Below are 15,095 nucleotides of genomic sequence, written 5' to 3'. Positions count from 1 at the left end.
TCCAGGAGGACGTTGAGACTGGGAATTTCTTTATGCATGAAGATGGGTTCCAGAAGACTCACAGGGAAGCATGCGAAGGAGGCCTTTAGCTGCAGGAGGATGCAGGCGAAGAGTAATCATGTGAGGTTGAACTAGTCAAGGACCTGAAAGACTGAATGGGTTTTTTCAGTAGCACATTGTCCTTAGTCTGGATCAGTGTTCTCTCCATGCATATGACAGAAAAAAAAAAAAAAATGAACCCAAAGTTGGTGAATTGGGCTAATTGAGAAAGTAAGGTATAGTCCAAGTTAATGAAATAATTTATGTAGTCTGGGCGAATAGGTAAAACTTGATAGTTCACAAACACATGAATTAGAATGTCCATTAAAATTTGCATGGCATCAGTATTGCTGCAGCTGAGGTTACTGAGAATCTAGAAGGGCTTCCTTGCATCATATTTGTTGGCTTCAGTGATGAGGCTCACCAGCACCGTACTGTCCCTTCATCCATGTTGATTCATCTTGAAAGTCTTGGTTCTTCATAATTTTAAGGTTGTGATAAAGAACTTTCTGGAACTATGTGGAATGTGAGATAGGTTTTCTGATGCAAGAAGTCCCTGGGGAAATGTGATTCTCTACCATATGGTGGCTGTCATGTTTTTAGCATACTAAAATTTAAAAAAAAAAAAGCTTGGAGTATTCTGTTTATTTATCTCATCTACTGAACTTCAGGAAAATAAGAAAAAAATGCAAATTAATAGCTTGAAATGATTTTAAGTAGCTAGAATTCCAGCTGTTAGTGCAATAGGAGAGAACTTATATGAAACCGTGTAATAGCGTATTAGTGTACACAGATGAATAACACAGTGAGGAAGTGCTTATTTTATGTTGTTCCAGAGGCTTCTGAAAATGAGAAAGAATTCTCTAATAATCCAAACTCTCAATTCTGTTTAGAAAATGTTTCAGACCCTTTCTGAAAAGGTGCTAGATTTAGATCCTCTGTAGGTATATTAGTTCCCCAGGGCAGCTGTGACAAATTACCACAAACTGGGTGGCTTAATACAATAGAAATTTATTCTCTCACAGTTCTGGAAGCTAGAAATCTGAAGTCAAAGTGTCAGTAGGGCCATGTTCTCTCTGAAGGCTCTAGGAGAGAATCTGTTCCTGCCCTTCTCTTAGCTTCTGCTCTTGCTGGTAATCCTTGGCGTTCCTTGGCTTGAAGACACATCACTTCAATCTCTGCATTGGTAGAGAACACCTGGTTTTCTCTCTGTGTGTCTGGCTCTTCTCTTTCTATAAGGACATCAGTCATACTGGGTTAAGTATGACCTCTTCTTAACTGATTATACCCACAACAACCCCATTTCCAAATAAGGTCACATTCTGAGGTTCTGGGAAAGACATAAATTTGGAGGGGACACTATTCAACCCAATACAGGAGGCTTCTAAAATGAATAGCAAATGGCTTCTGTCTTCAGGAAGATGTAGCGCCTACTGTGGTTGGGAAAACTATAGTGCAAAGCAATGTGTTCAGTTGGTAATGGATAAGGAATACCATGGACACATCAAGGGGTGAGTGATTGGTTGTGACTCCAGGGTAGTCATGGAAGGCTTTAGGGTAGAGGTAGTGGCAGACCTGAAGGATAACAGTGTACTCGCTGGTAGAGAGGGGGAGGCTGGGCCTTCTGGGCTGAGGGTCTCATCTGAGCAGGCACAGAGATGCAAGTGTGCATCCACTGTGCGAGATGCCCCAAACGCCTGGAGTGTATGGCTAGAGGATAGCAGGCCTTTGGGTAGTGGTTGCATGTGTTGAGTGGCCATTGGGAGGGGATGGAGAAGGGAGGAGGGATGAAGTACAGGTGGAACAGAGGGGGATAAAAAAGGTCATGGAGGCCCAGTTGTTCATGTCCATGAATGACAGCCAGAATGGGATCTTAGAGATGTAGTAGTTAAAGGGGGAGTTCAAGGAGAAGCAGAATGAGTGTTCCTTAGGGAGCTCTGGAAGGCATCACTGGACTCAGAGGGCTGGACTAGATGACATCTGTGCTCCCTCTCAGCAATCAGGTTCTCTGACAATTAGGTAGAAGTATCTTTCACTAATATCTTGCCTTATTCACTGGTTATTATGCTCTTGCTTCCTCCTTCTTTCTTCCTATCAAGCCTCTTCCCCATGCCAGGCACGGGAGCCACAACAGTGAACAAGAAGACAAAGACAGCATTATTTTAATCTCTTCCCTGTGGCATTAGCACAAGGAGTATGTAGTAGGTTCTCCTTAAGTGTTGCTTTGAATTAAATATGAGTGAGGAAAAATGACAAGGCAGTTTTGCCCTGGGTAATAAGTTCTTCTTCAGAGTAGAACTGCTTTGAAAGATGATCTCAGGAACCTCCTTATGAACAGGTGGAGAGTAGGTGGCTGCTTACATGTGTTTGATTTCTGAGTCATCAAAAAGGCTCCTTTGCCTCCTAAAATATCTGCTTTATCCAGGCTGTGGGTACTTTTAATTCCACCTTAGAAACAGGTTGGTTTCTCTGTTGAAATGCAGATGCCCTCTGGAGAGAGGATATCCATTTACCCTCATCAGTCTTTTGCACCTTAATATGGGGGTTTTCTTAGCTTTTCCTGCATGGCAGTTTTTAAAGAAAAGCACTTGGGGGGAAAAGGGGACCCAGGAAAGGAGTACTGGACAAGCCAAAGATAAACTTTGTCAGAGTTGACCCTGGGGATGTGGTCTGTTGGCCTAGAAGAATCCACTATTATTTATTTGCTGGTGTATGTTGGACAAGAAGTGATTATTTCTTTTCTAAGTTTTATGGCTACAGAATTGTTGTTTATTTGTTTTATTTTTTAAAAGGTGCAATAAACCCCACCTCCTCAACCCTCACCTTAACAAAAATAATTTGTGTGGCAGCCTGATCTGTGGTCTTTATTGACAGGCTACGCTACATACGGTCTGTGCGTTCACATGTCAGGGAAGGCTAATAATAGCTACTGTACCAAATATCCCCTGAAGTTTCAGTGGCTTATTTCAGAGGTTTCATTGTTCATCCACATCATAATATGATTCACATTGATTGGTGGGGACAGGGTATTCCATCCACGTAGTCTTTCAGGGACACAGGCTTCTTCCATATTCTATGTCCACCATCTTTAATACTTGTCCTCAGGGTCTCACTAGCCTCATCTGGAAGGCATGCCAAGGGGAAGAGAAAGCACACTTACTCTAACTACCTTGACTTGGAAATGACACACATTTTGCCTCATAGCCATTGCTGAGAACCAGTCTCAGAGACCCACCCAGATGGGAAGAGGCTGGGAGACGTCGTTTAGCTGGGTGTTCAGGAAGAGGAAGCAGCCTTGGTGAGTCTCTGACACAGGCTTATCAGAAAGCGTTTACACATTTTCCTTCTGTCTGTAACATAAACTGACCCTTGGGGGTTGTTATTAAGGGAACAGGGGACAAGAGAGACTAGCAGTGACCTGGAAACTGTCCAGTGTTTAGAATGGTGTAAAGTCATTCATTCTCGTTGGTGAAGGAATCATCCTGCTGTTGGATTATTGCTGTGTAAGGGAGACCAAAGTTATGGTGCCAATAAATGTCTCTATTTTGTGTGCTTGTTTATTTGTTTGTTAATCAATGTAGGAAAAGCTAATGGAAATCTCCCTTCCCTACACCTTGGAATCACTTTGGAATAGGAATTTTGCGGTTCTAAATGCAGTGGCTTCTGTGATTTTAGCATTTCCTCTAGTCCACTTCCCTCATTGTCTAGATGAGAGAGGCAATAGAATTGTTCAAATTCACATAGCAAGTTAGTGGTTTACTTGCGTCTCAAACCCTGTTTTCCAGATTTCTACTCTGATGTTCTTTTCACTACCACTATTCCCTTAGAGAATCACTATTTGGAGAAGAGACCTGCCTTGGCTGGGTCTGCAGAATGGCAGCAGGCTTGACCAGCCGAAATCAGAAGTTTCCTTCTAGCTCGGAGATTCCTTGATTGATTGTGTTTAAATATATGGTGTCTGATTGTATAATCCCTGGCCTGACGGGAGTGATGTAGCTTCCAAGAATTTGTTTCCTGAGAAAACAGAATCTTAGTTCTTTATTTTCTCAGCCGTTTCTTTAGTTCATTTTTATCTTTTTTTAAAAAAACTGTTTGCTTTTTAAATATATATATATTTTTCTAACTGTTAAAGTAGTAATTTCAATTATAGAAATTAAATATATTCAAGTATAACAAAAATATATACAAATATAACAAAAAATTTCCTGTAATTCTGTAACTCGACAATGCATTGGTAACCACTATCAATATTTTACATTTCTCTCCATGTGTTTCCTAGCCATTTTTTGAACACATAAATACTTGTAAACTTATGTACAGTATAATTAGAATGAAATATTATACAATATGAAATAAATATACAGTTCTTAAAATATTTCATATTACTGAGTATGAAATATTACATAACCCTTAAAATTGTTTTAAAATAGTAAAGATATGAAAAATGCTCATATATATTTGTATACTTATAATAATTAGAATAAATTAGAATAAAATTATAATTTTTTCTTGTTTGTTTTGTTTTGTTATCTGCTTTTTAATGGAAGTAGAAAAAAGCAAATCAAAATCTCCCTTTCATATATCTTGGAATAAAATTCTAATTATATTGTGCATGACTGTGTCTGAGCATTTCTCCATATCGTGACTTATTTAAAAACATTTTTTAGAGGGTTGAATACTGTTGCATCTTGTGGAAATACACTATGCTGAAGGAAACAGCCCAGGTGGGGAGGAGGCAAGGAGTAGTAGTATCTTTGGTTCTTGGCCCTAATGCTCTGCTCCTCTTTTCCCAGGGCATCAGCAGCTTGTTTAGCTCACTGAAGGTCGTTCGGCTGCTTCGTCTGGGGCGAGTGGCCCGTAAGCTGGATCACTACATTGAATACGGAGCTGCCGTGCTGGTCTTGCTGGTGTGTGTGTTTGGGCTGGCTGCTCACTGGATGGCCTGCATTTGGTACAGCATTGGGGACTACGAGATCTTTGATGAAGACACCAAGACCATCCGCAACAACAGCTGGCTCTACCAACTGGCGATGGACATTGGCACCCCTTACCAGTTTAACGGGTCCGGCTCAGGGAAGTGGGAAGGTGGCCCCAGCAAGAATTCCGTCTACATCTCCTCGTTGTATTTCACTATGACCAGCCTTACCAGCGTGGGCTTTGGCAACATTGCCCCATCCACAGACATTGAGAAAATCTTTGCGGTGGCCATCATGATGATTGGCTGTAAGTATGACAGTTGCTGGGGCTAGGTGGGGGATGGGCGGGAGGCATACTGTTTGGACATCCCTTCCATTGGCTGGAAATAGGGCAGTGACTACAATGCTAGCAGGATCAGGATCAGTGTAATAACTGAAACTAAGAAAGGCTTTTTTTTTTTTTTTTTTAAAGATGAGCTTTACAGTTTTCCTGATAATTTAAGCATTTGCTACAAAGTGTTTACTGCAAAGAAATTTAGAAGATACAAAAGAGCACCAACCCTAATTGTGCCTATCAGAGATAACTATTATTACCTTTGGCCTCTCCCTTATAGATTACTTTCTATCCATATCTGAACACATAAATACAGATTTTTATAAAGTTATAATGAGATCATGCTATATTTATAACTTGGTAACCTGCTTGCTCATAGAATAGTGAACTGTGAAAGTCTTTCCATGTCAGTTTGAACATAGCTCTAGATCTGCGCAGTCCCATATGGTACCAGAAAAAGAATGTATGAAAAAAATGTGAGATATCTCATTAACTATCTTTTATATTGATTACATGATGAAATGATATTTTTATATAGTGGGTTAAATATTCTATTATGATCAATTTCATGTTTCTTTAAAATTTTTGTAATGTGGCGGGGCGCCTGGGTGGCTCAGTCGTTAAGCGTCTGCCTTCGGCTCAGGTCATGATCCCAGAGTCCTGGGATCGAGCCCCGCATCGGTCTCCCTGCTCGGCGGGAAGCCTGCTTCTCCCTCTCCCGCTCCCCCTGCTTGTGTTCCCTCTCTCGCTGTGTCTCTCTCTGTCAAATAAATAAATAAAATCTTTAAAAAAAAAAATTTTTTTTGTAATGTGGCAGGGCGCCTGGGTGGCTCAGTTGGTTAAGCGACTGCCTTCGGCTCAGGTCATGATCCTGGAGTCCCGGGATTGAGTCCTGCATCGGGCTCCCTGCTCAGCAGGGAGTCTGCTTCTCCCTCAGACCCTCCCCCCTCTCCTGCTCTCTCTCTCTCAAATAAATAAATAAATAAAATCTTAAAAAAAAAATTTTTTTTTTTGTAATGTGGCTCCTAGGAATATTTTTATTGAATTTTCTATTTTTCATACATTTTTGATGTCCCAAATCTGAAAAACAAAACAACCCCCCCCCCCCCCCCAAGAAACCTCCCCACAGAACAAAAAGGCTCCTGTTTAGTTGAGAAGTAATGGGTTATTGGATTAACTTGACTGGACTGAAAAACAAAAACAATCTTAGTTCTTGAGGAAGGTGCTTCAATCTGTCACTTACCCATTGACCATTGCGTAGCTGTTGCTAATGCCGGGTCTGGGCTGGAAACCATTAATGAACTCTCTTCATTGAAGGGAGTCGTAGGGAGAAGTAGACCTCACTGGGCTGGGGAAAGCATATGCATTCCAATGGCTTGGATTCATTGTGAACTGCTAAGCGCACCCTGTTGGCACTTCAACTACAAACGGCGATGTGGGCGAGGACAGTCCTCCCATGAAGCATCAGTATGGACAGGAGTCTGGTCACACACGATGAAGCTGGGCTCTGGTTACAGCAGGCAGAGACTGTTTCGTTCCTTGTGCTCCTTCAGAGTGGAGTTGACATATCAGTTGTTAAACTAACCAGGGAATTCCAAGACCAGGAAACGTGAGGCGTCAGTTTGTCTTGCTTTGTTCAACCCACCAGGGATCCAGCATCCCTCTCTGTGAAGGGGCTTTATGACCCCCAGTTGTCACATTGACTGCTTGCCTCCTCCTTGTCTGCAACCAGCTCATCGTGTCTGATGCGGTTCTTCCATAGGAGCCGTCTCTGCAAGGCACAGAGCTCGCCTGAGTATTCACTCAGTGTGTCTAGGTCTAATTGATTTGTGGGAAAGTTGTGCTGATGGAGCTTTTGGGTTTGCTTCTTACTTTCAAATGGGTCTTAATAGAGATGATTGCCTGACCATGGGAAGCAGCATTAAGTATCTGTGGGTGGCTAATTGCTTTAGCTTAATTAGACTTGAGGTGCTTTCTCATGTCATGTAAAAGGATTTAAGACCTTCGCTCTTCTGGGACAGTTTCAGCCTTAACTGCACTAGTTTTCTAGATAGTGCTTGCAGCATTTTTGTGAAACTTGGGGCACCAGGTAAGCAACCAGATGTGCCGTGTTCTGGGCCCAATTTCTGCCTCTAAGGTGGGGAGAGGAGACATTCCATCGAAATACCTCATGATATGCATTGCAGGAAATCTGCTAAGGGTGGTCAGTTAGGAAATGGGCCCCATGTCATGGGCTCTCCAAAGACTTTCAGATATGAGGAGACTTTGTTGCAACTTTTTACCTGGAAGAAAAGAAGAAAGAGAATGGTTCTGGTGGCATATAGTAAAGATAAGCAGGGGCGCCTGAGTGGCTCAGTCAGTTGAGCATCTGACTCTTGATTTAGGCTCAAGTCATGATCACAGGTTCATGGGATTGAGCCCCATGTCAGGCTCTGTGCTCCGTGGGGTCTGCTTGTCCCTCGCCCTCTGCCCCTCCCCAACTCGTGCACACCTGCACACTTTCTCTCTCTCTCTTTCTCTCAAATAAATAAATAAAATCTTAAAAAAAAAGATAAGGAGTTTGTTTTTCCAAAATCATTCTTGTATGGAGAGCATGATTTCCTGGGTATATTCTCCAAGGAAAACCTCGAACGATTATTATCACCTCTTTTCTCTCTCTGTCTTCTCAGAGCTTTATGATATTTCCATTTCTTTTTTAAAAAAGGGTGACAGTACACAGGCAGTCTCCTCTGCATTATGCAACGAAGCGCCATGTTTCAGTAGGCAAGCCTACTTAACTGTAACCCCATTTCCCGAACACTCGTTATGTGCCAGGTGCTGTGATGAACGCTCCATACATGATTTCTGCTGCTCATAACCACTCTGTACTTAGAGGTTATTATCTCCATCTTGTAAGGAAATGGACTGAGAAAGGTAACTTCCTTCCTAAGAACGGGGGTGCTGGTAAGCGGGAGAGACAGGTTTTGTTTGGATCCAGGCCCCTGTGAATTAAAAGCCAGGCTCTTCCCATAGAACCCACCTGCGATCGTGTGGTCTGAGAACACAGACAGCCAGCCTCGGGCCCTGACTCACAGACACCTTGAAGATTCTCTCCGTCCATTTTAACAAGCCGACAGTTCCTTCAGTGGAAAGTTTTGTATGCTTGTCGTTGTTGTTGTTTTCATTTAAGAACAAGATTAAGATACAGACTCAGGGGACCAGGTGCTTTGGAAATCAGCCATTTTTCATCAATCTGTCACTTACAGTTACAGCTGTTCCACTTTCCGTGTGACACGTCTGACAAATGGTTGTGCTAACAACAAAGTTATTGCGCTCTGTGTAATGTGGTGGCAATTATCCTTGTAAACTCGCATTCTAAACAACCTTTGTTCAGGACAACTGCTGATGTCTTACTGGATTTATGGGGCTCTCTTTTATCTTGCTTTGCCTGTATGTGCACATCTGCACACGTGCATCCCTACCGCACGCTCACGGGGTTGGACTGATGCCAGAACTGGGATCTCTGGTGGTGGGGGAGGTGGACCACAGCCTGCATTTGTGCCGAGGGATCATGCTGCTCCCTGGCACTCAGGCCCAGAAGTCCTTGAGGAGTAGAGAGAGACACAAAAGCCAGTGGGCTTTTGCAGTAATGGTATTTTGTGAATTTTTCTTCTTTGCATTGAGTTTTACATGTGTTGGTAATAGTATTTCTTGGCTATTCTATGACATTGTATTAACCATAATATAGATTATCCAGAAGGCTTCTGTTGATTCTCATCTCTGCTCTCTGGCACTGAATATCTCATTATAACTTGGCCAGTTCCCCGGAGAATGCCAGGAAGCAGGAACACTATTTTCAAGCTTGCCCACCTTTCTCAGTTCTGATAAAAAGTTGCAGGGGCACCTGGGTGGCTCATTTGGTTAAGCATCTGACTCTTGGTTTCGGCTCAGATCCTGATCTTGGGGTCGTGAGATGGAGCCCTATGTTGGGTTCTGTGCTCAGTGGGAAGTCTGCTTGAGATTCTCCCCACCCCTCCACTCTTTCTCTCTCTCGCTCTTTCATATAAATAGAAATCTTAAAAAAAAAAAAAGTTGCAATAGGCAGAGGCGAAAACTATTGGCTAAAATGAGTTTTTGTGAGTAGCTGTGGAGGTAGATGATCTATGATGTCTCATTTTTATTCTGGCGTCTTGACCCCGGCCAGGGGCAAGCCAGCCCCCACCCTGATCTCCTTGCCTTCCTCATGTGGGTCTTTAGTCTCCTGCAGGGGCTCGCCATGAGATGTAGTGAATGGACTGCTTACATCTTTTTGCACATCTTCTATGTGCTGGTGGTGCTGAGAGGACCCCAAGGCCACCCTAGCCCTCTGTGTGATACCTGGGAAGAATGTCCCCCATTCAGCAAGCACGTACCCAGGTGCCTGCCCAGCAGACTCCCAGCTGTGTGCTAAGGACACATAATACTGTGGGAGGCACTCTAGGGAGTCCAAGGGCTGGAGGGGATGGGGGCAGTGGGAGGAACAGAGACAGGTCCCATCACCCACCAGCTGGTGACTGGCCCTCTGTGGGCCCAACCTTGCCCAGGCCTCTGAGGGATCCCTCAAAGAAGGAAGGATTGTCAGGATTGTTGGGAGGAAAGAGTCTCTTTATCTGGGATGTTTCAGACTAGGGACTGTCTTGGGGAGCTCTCCAGGGAGAATTTGATGGTGAGGAGACAGTTTCCATTTTCCTAATACGGGCTTTTGCACTTTTCTGATTCTTTCCTCATAATGTCATTGCTGTCATCCTGTCATTGTAATTAAGCCACATTCATTTCCTTTCCCTCTGATAATGGCAGGGGGTCTAGACATTGTACTCCTACTCCAGACACTCTCCAACCCCTCCCCCGCAGTTGAACATCGGTCTCCTACCTCAGCACCACACACCTGTCTCTTTGGATTCATTTCTCTGTTGCCAGTCCTCCCCTACCTCAGCTTCTCAAAACCACAGCAGAATGTCAGTGCAGAAGGGACCCTATGAGTCTCCATTTAGCCCACAGCAGCCCTCCTTCTAGTTCTTCTGCTGGGCCAGATCCCCTCCTGGTCCTTGTTTCAGTTAAGCTCCCTCTGAGCCCGGGAGATACCCGAGAGTAACTGGGCTCACTGCTGGTGGCTTCCTTACGTCGCCTTCTCTCCTGGGGAAGGGACACTAGTAACCTGCCCACTTGGACATTTGACCCCACCACCTCACCCACCTGCAGTATGCTTTGTGGCTTCCTTTCAGCTGAAACTGTTATTTTTGCAAGCAAATAGGGACTTTCCCTGCCTCCTTTGTGATCTTTTTCAAACATTTCTTATTTCTTTCCATTTCACCTTTGTTGAATATGCTTTTTTGCATTCTACACCAATATTGTGATTTTTCAAAAATGAGATGGTACACATCTCCCAGGAGGCTGTAAATATACTCTTAGGAGACTTTAAACACATAGTAGACTCTCAATAAATATTTATGGATTTGTTGATTCTTTTATTTTTATTTTTTTAAAGATTTTATTTATTTATTTGAGAGAGAGAATGAGAGACAGAGAGCACGAGAGGGAAGAGGGTCAGAGGGAGAAGCAGACCCCCCGCTGAGCAGGGAGCCCGGTGTGGGACTCGATCCCGGGACTCCAGGATCATGACCTGAGCCGAAGGCAGTCGCTTAACCAACTGAGCCACCCAGGCGCCCTGGATTTGTTGATTCTGAACAGTCGAGGAGATCTAGAGTTTTGGAAGTAGTCTTTAGTGCCATTGGCAAAGCTTTATTAGTTAGGATATGGGTTCTGCTGCTGGACAGAGAGAGTAGAAGTGGCATCAACAAGGGATATGTTTCCTACAAGTTTGGGGGTGGTCTGGCTGCTGGGCAATCATCAGAGACCCCGGCTCCTCTGCTGTCTTCAGCACATGACTTCCAGATTGGATATCCCATATGGCTGTTCCGGCTTCAGCCATATGTTCTTTTTCCGGAAAGTAGAAAGAAGGGGAAGGGAAAGACTAGGAAGTTGTACCATATTATCTGTGTTCATATCTCATTGGCTGGAACTTGGTAATCTGGCCACACCTAACTGCAAAGGAGGTTGGGAAATGTAGTCTTTATTCTGGGTTGTCATGCGCTCAGGTGGAAGACAGTAACGCAGACAAGGAGAACAGCTGTTGGAGAGCGAAGCAGCGAAGTCTGCATGCCTCAGCTTTCCTCCCTCTTCTCATCTCCCTTCCGTTGATACCAGCAAACATTATAGGCATCCCCTGTTGGAGCTTCATCCCTGAATTGCTGGTTGAGAGACTTTGGTTCAAGTCCTGGATCAGCTCTGTGCTTTGGGTTATACCCTTTAATTTCTGCAGATTAGGAGTAAGAGGCTCTCCTTACATCTCACTTAGTCTTAGTGAGAACTAAGGTGTAGGATAGCTCTTTGAAAGAGCTGAAAATTTTACATTCAGATGTTGTGATTTTGTTGTTGGTAGTCACAGTAATTCTTTCTTGTTCTTCCCAGTGAACTTTTCTTTCCTGTTCTTAGGAAAAATAATAATAGTCATTCCTCCCTTCTCAGGAGCTGTTTAGTTTCATCTTTGGTTTATGTTTATCTGGGAAATAGGGTACTGTCCAGAATGCTATGGGAGAAGGAACTAGTCTTTTCTCATTTTTTGTTAGAGGTTTTTTCCTAGCCGGCAAATCAGATTATTTTTTCTCTAGAACCTGACTTTTTTTTTTTTAATTCTGTCTGCCACTGTGCAGTTCACATGGGTCTCCCCATCTCTGACACAGCCTCCAGCTACTGTCTGTCTTCTTCATCCCTGTCTCCCACCTCCCCCTCACCACTCCAGAAAACTCTCTCTGGCTACTCCCTCCTGGTTTTCAACCCTTCGCTGTCTTCATACTCCAGAGGCTAATGGCCTCTGCTTTATTCACTTGCACTTAGACTTTACACTGCTCTTTAAATATCCTTGTGACTTCCTAGTTATCTTTCTTGTCTTGTGTATGTTTTGTTACGTCCTCTGAAACTCTCAGCTTCTGGAAGGCAGGACCTGTGTGTCTCCCTGCCCTTCCTCTTCTCCTTTGTCCCTGGGCACATGCTTTGAACATGGGAAAGAACATGAGCTTTGGAGCTGGGCCGTTCTGGTTTTCAGACCCACCTCTACTCCTGATTAGTACTTTCCCCTTTGGCAGGTTCCTCAGCTGAAAAGGGAGACCCCAGGCCCTGCCTGACCAAGTTTGGAGATGAGAAAATGAAATGATGCAGCGTCCCTAGCACAGCGCTTCTCACATGGGGTGTTCAAACAGTGGTAGTTGTCTCCCTGGCCCCCCAGTCTCTCTTCCTACACATCTCTCAGGCTCCCCAAACAGTGATGTTTCTCAACCATTTGTTGGTTCTTCAGATGTGCTCTACTTTAAGAGAATTTGAACTTACCTAGAGTATCAGGTGCATTGTACTGTTTAAGTACAGATCACTAAAAATATATATATCTGGATGTGAATTTCTTTCGCTATAAAGCTTCTTTTAAAAAGAATTTGTCCTGACTTCAGAGCAAGTTAGAGGAAGCTCTTAAAAAATGGAGAAAGTGATTGTGAGTGCTTGGAAAGCCTCCCAGGCATCACTGTCCAGACCAGACTGGCAGGATCTTCACTGGGCAGGAAATAGTACCCTGAGGAGTGAGAGTGCCCCCTGGAGAAGGAGAGAAAGGGCTAGAAACACTGGTGTGCTGAGTACCCAAAGTGAGCCCGGTGTCATGCTGGGAACTCTTACCCAGTAACTTCAAAAAAGGCTTTATTGGGGCGCCTGGGTGGCTCAGTTGGTTAAGCGACTGCCTTCGGCTCAGGTCATGATCCTGGAGTCCCTGGATCGAGTCCCACATCGGGCTCCCTGCTCAGCAAGGAGCCTGCTTCTCCCTCTAACCCTCCCCCCTCTCATGTACTCTCTCTCTCTCATTCTCGCTCTCTCAAATAAATAAATAAATCTTTAAAAAAAAAAGGCTTTATTATTCCTGTTTTGCAGCTAAGAATACTTAGGTTCAGAGACATGAGGTAACAAGATCACAGGTTAAGAGGGGGCTGAACTGAGTTTTGAACCCAGTTTAATCTAAGCAAAGTTTCACTTTGTTTTGTTGCTTCTGTTGCTGATTATTTTGGAATATGGGAGCAGAAAATGTTCTCTGTGGTGTGTGTGGTGTTGGGAGGCAGGGAAAAGAGCTGGAGAGAGAGCGGGCCGTGGAAGGATGGCAGAGGGGGGTTCTTTCCCTGGAATCCTTCTCTAGTATTTTGAATTATAATTATAATGACAAAATATCTGATTACGTATGTCGTGGGAAGATATTACTCTTGTTCATAGCTGGAGTACTGCACTGGGCAGAAGAATGTACAACAAAAGTCTTAGATGCTAGGGAGCTCTGCCAGTGGGAAGCCAAAGTGGATGAGGGGTATTGTTTCCGACCTTAGAGATAACCACGTCATTTGCAAAATTTCTCTTTTTAAAAATACGATTTCCATCCAAGTGAAAATGATCATGTGGAGCTGTTGCTATAATCAAGTCTTTTTTTTTTTTTTTTAAGAGGGAGTGGGCAGGGGGAGGGGCAGAGGGAGAGAGAGAATCCTAAGCAGGCTCCACGATCAGCACAGATCCTGACACAGGGCTCGATCTCACAACCCTGAGATCATGACCTGAGCCGAAATCAAGAGTTGGACACTTAACCAACTGAGCCACCCAGGAGCCCCTATAATCAAGTCTTTTGCTTCTCTTTTGCTTCTGTGTCTCTGTTGCCTTTGCAACCTTCCGTGTTCCACGGAACAGGTAGCATTTTCCCCATTTTTTAGATAAGGAAATTGTGGAGTCACTTGCCGAAGGTCCCACAGCCAGTTAGGAGCAGAGCTGGGCTCCAGCCCACGTCACTGCTCTTGGCTCAGTGCTTCCCCTTCTTCTAGATCAGCATGCTAGCTGCTGGTATTGGTAGTCATGGGTCACAGGCTTTGGCGGCTGGGCCCTTGATGGGATGTCCTCAAAGCTTGATGAGAAGAAGTGGAGGTGGGTGAAGAATGGGTAAGGCTTCCATTTTGCTTTCAGCAAAGGAACTTGACTCATCAAGTTTCACACCTCTTTGGCTGCTTTTTTTTAATCAAGCCTTTATTGTGGCTCTCAACCACTGGGCTGATAACTCCAGAAAGCGAGACATCATCTCTCATCTTGGGGCACCTGGGTGGCTCAGTCAGTTAAGCATCTGCCATCAGCTCAGGTCATGATTCCAGGGTCCTGAGATTGAGTCCCACATTGATCCCCTCTGACATCACACAGAGGAGAACATCATTTTCCTTTCCTTCTCTAAAACTGGTGAGAGGAGGGAAGTATGAAGTATTGTCCCCGAGAAAACAAATGTTAGATTGACCTGTCAATTCCCTGGAACCCCAATTGATCAGCAGTTTACCTGAACACCCACTTTGTTCATGTAACGAACAGTTTTCGAGCATCTGCCATGTGCCGGGCACTAAGTACTGGGGATGGAGCAGTGGTAAGCCCGCTGCTCTGCTTTCTTTGCATATGGTCTGCTGGGGGAGCCAGATGAGTAAATAAAAACTTGCTGCGGAGTGAGGTGAGTCTCTGCTAAGGAGAGGGTACGTTGTTATGGGAACAGGGGCAGGGACCCGTCACCCAGCAGGGGTCAAGGAGAAGGACAGGGAGTTCACACCTCATTTATTTGGGAAGAGTCCTGGGAAGACATCATCCCTTCCTCAGTTTGCTTATAATCTAGTTTGGGAAATACAAAGGCCAGCAGGAAAGACCGTGGGAAGCTGAAAGTAGTGGAATAGTTCCCCCCATCCCCACCC

General features: G+C 44.2%; 1 protein-coding gene across 2 annotated transcripts in view; it reads left to right on the top strand.

The window, feature by feature from the left end:
- Positions 1-15,095, top strand: part of KCNH1 (potassium voltage-gated channel subfamily H member 1) — a 370,040-nt gene that overhangs the window by 141,859 nt on the left and 213,086 nt on the right. For both annotated transcript variants that reach the window (XM_064594125.1, XM_064594126.1), the window contains one exon: positions 4,833-5,262. In XM_064594125.1, the coding sequence (XP_064450195.1) occupies positions 4,833-5,262 (430 nt within the window). The remainder of the gene's footprint in view (positions 1-4,832; positions 5,263-15,095) is intronic.

The sequence above is a fragment of the Mirounga angustirostris genome, unplaced genomic scaffold (genome assembly GCF_029215605.1).
Source record: "Mirounga angustirostris isolate CCGP_5_RB_7025 unplaced genomic scaffold, mMirAng1.0.hap1 SCAF_6, whole genome shotgun sequence".
In the NCBI taxonomy this organism is placed as follows: Eukaryota; Metazoa; Chordata; class Mammalia; order Carnivora; family Phocidae; genus Mirounga; species Mirounga angustirostris.
Note: the sequence above shows the minus strand (reverse complement) of the source record. Positions and strands in the feature narration are given on the sequence as shown.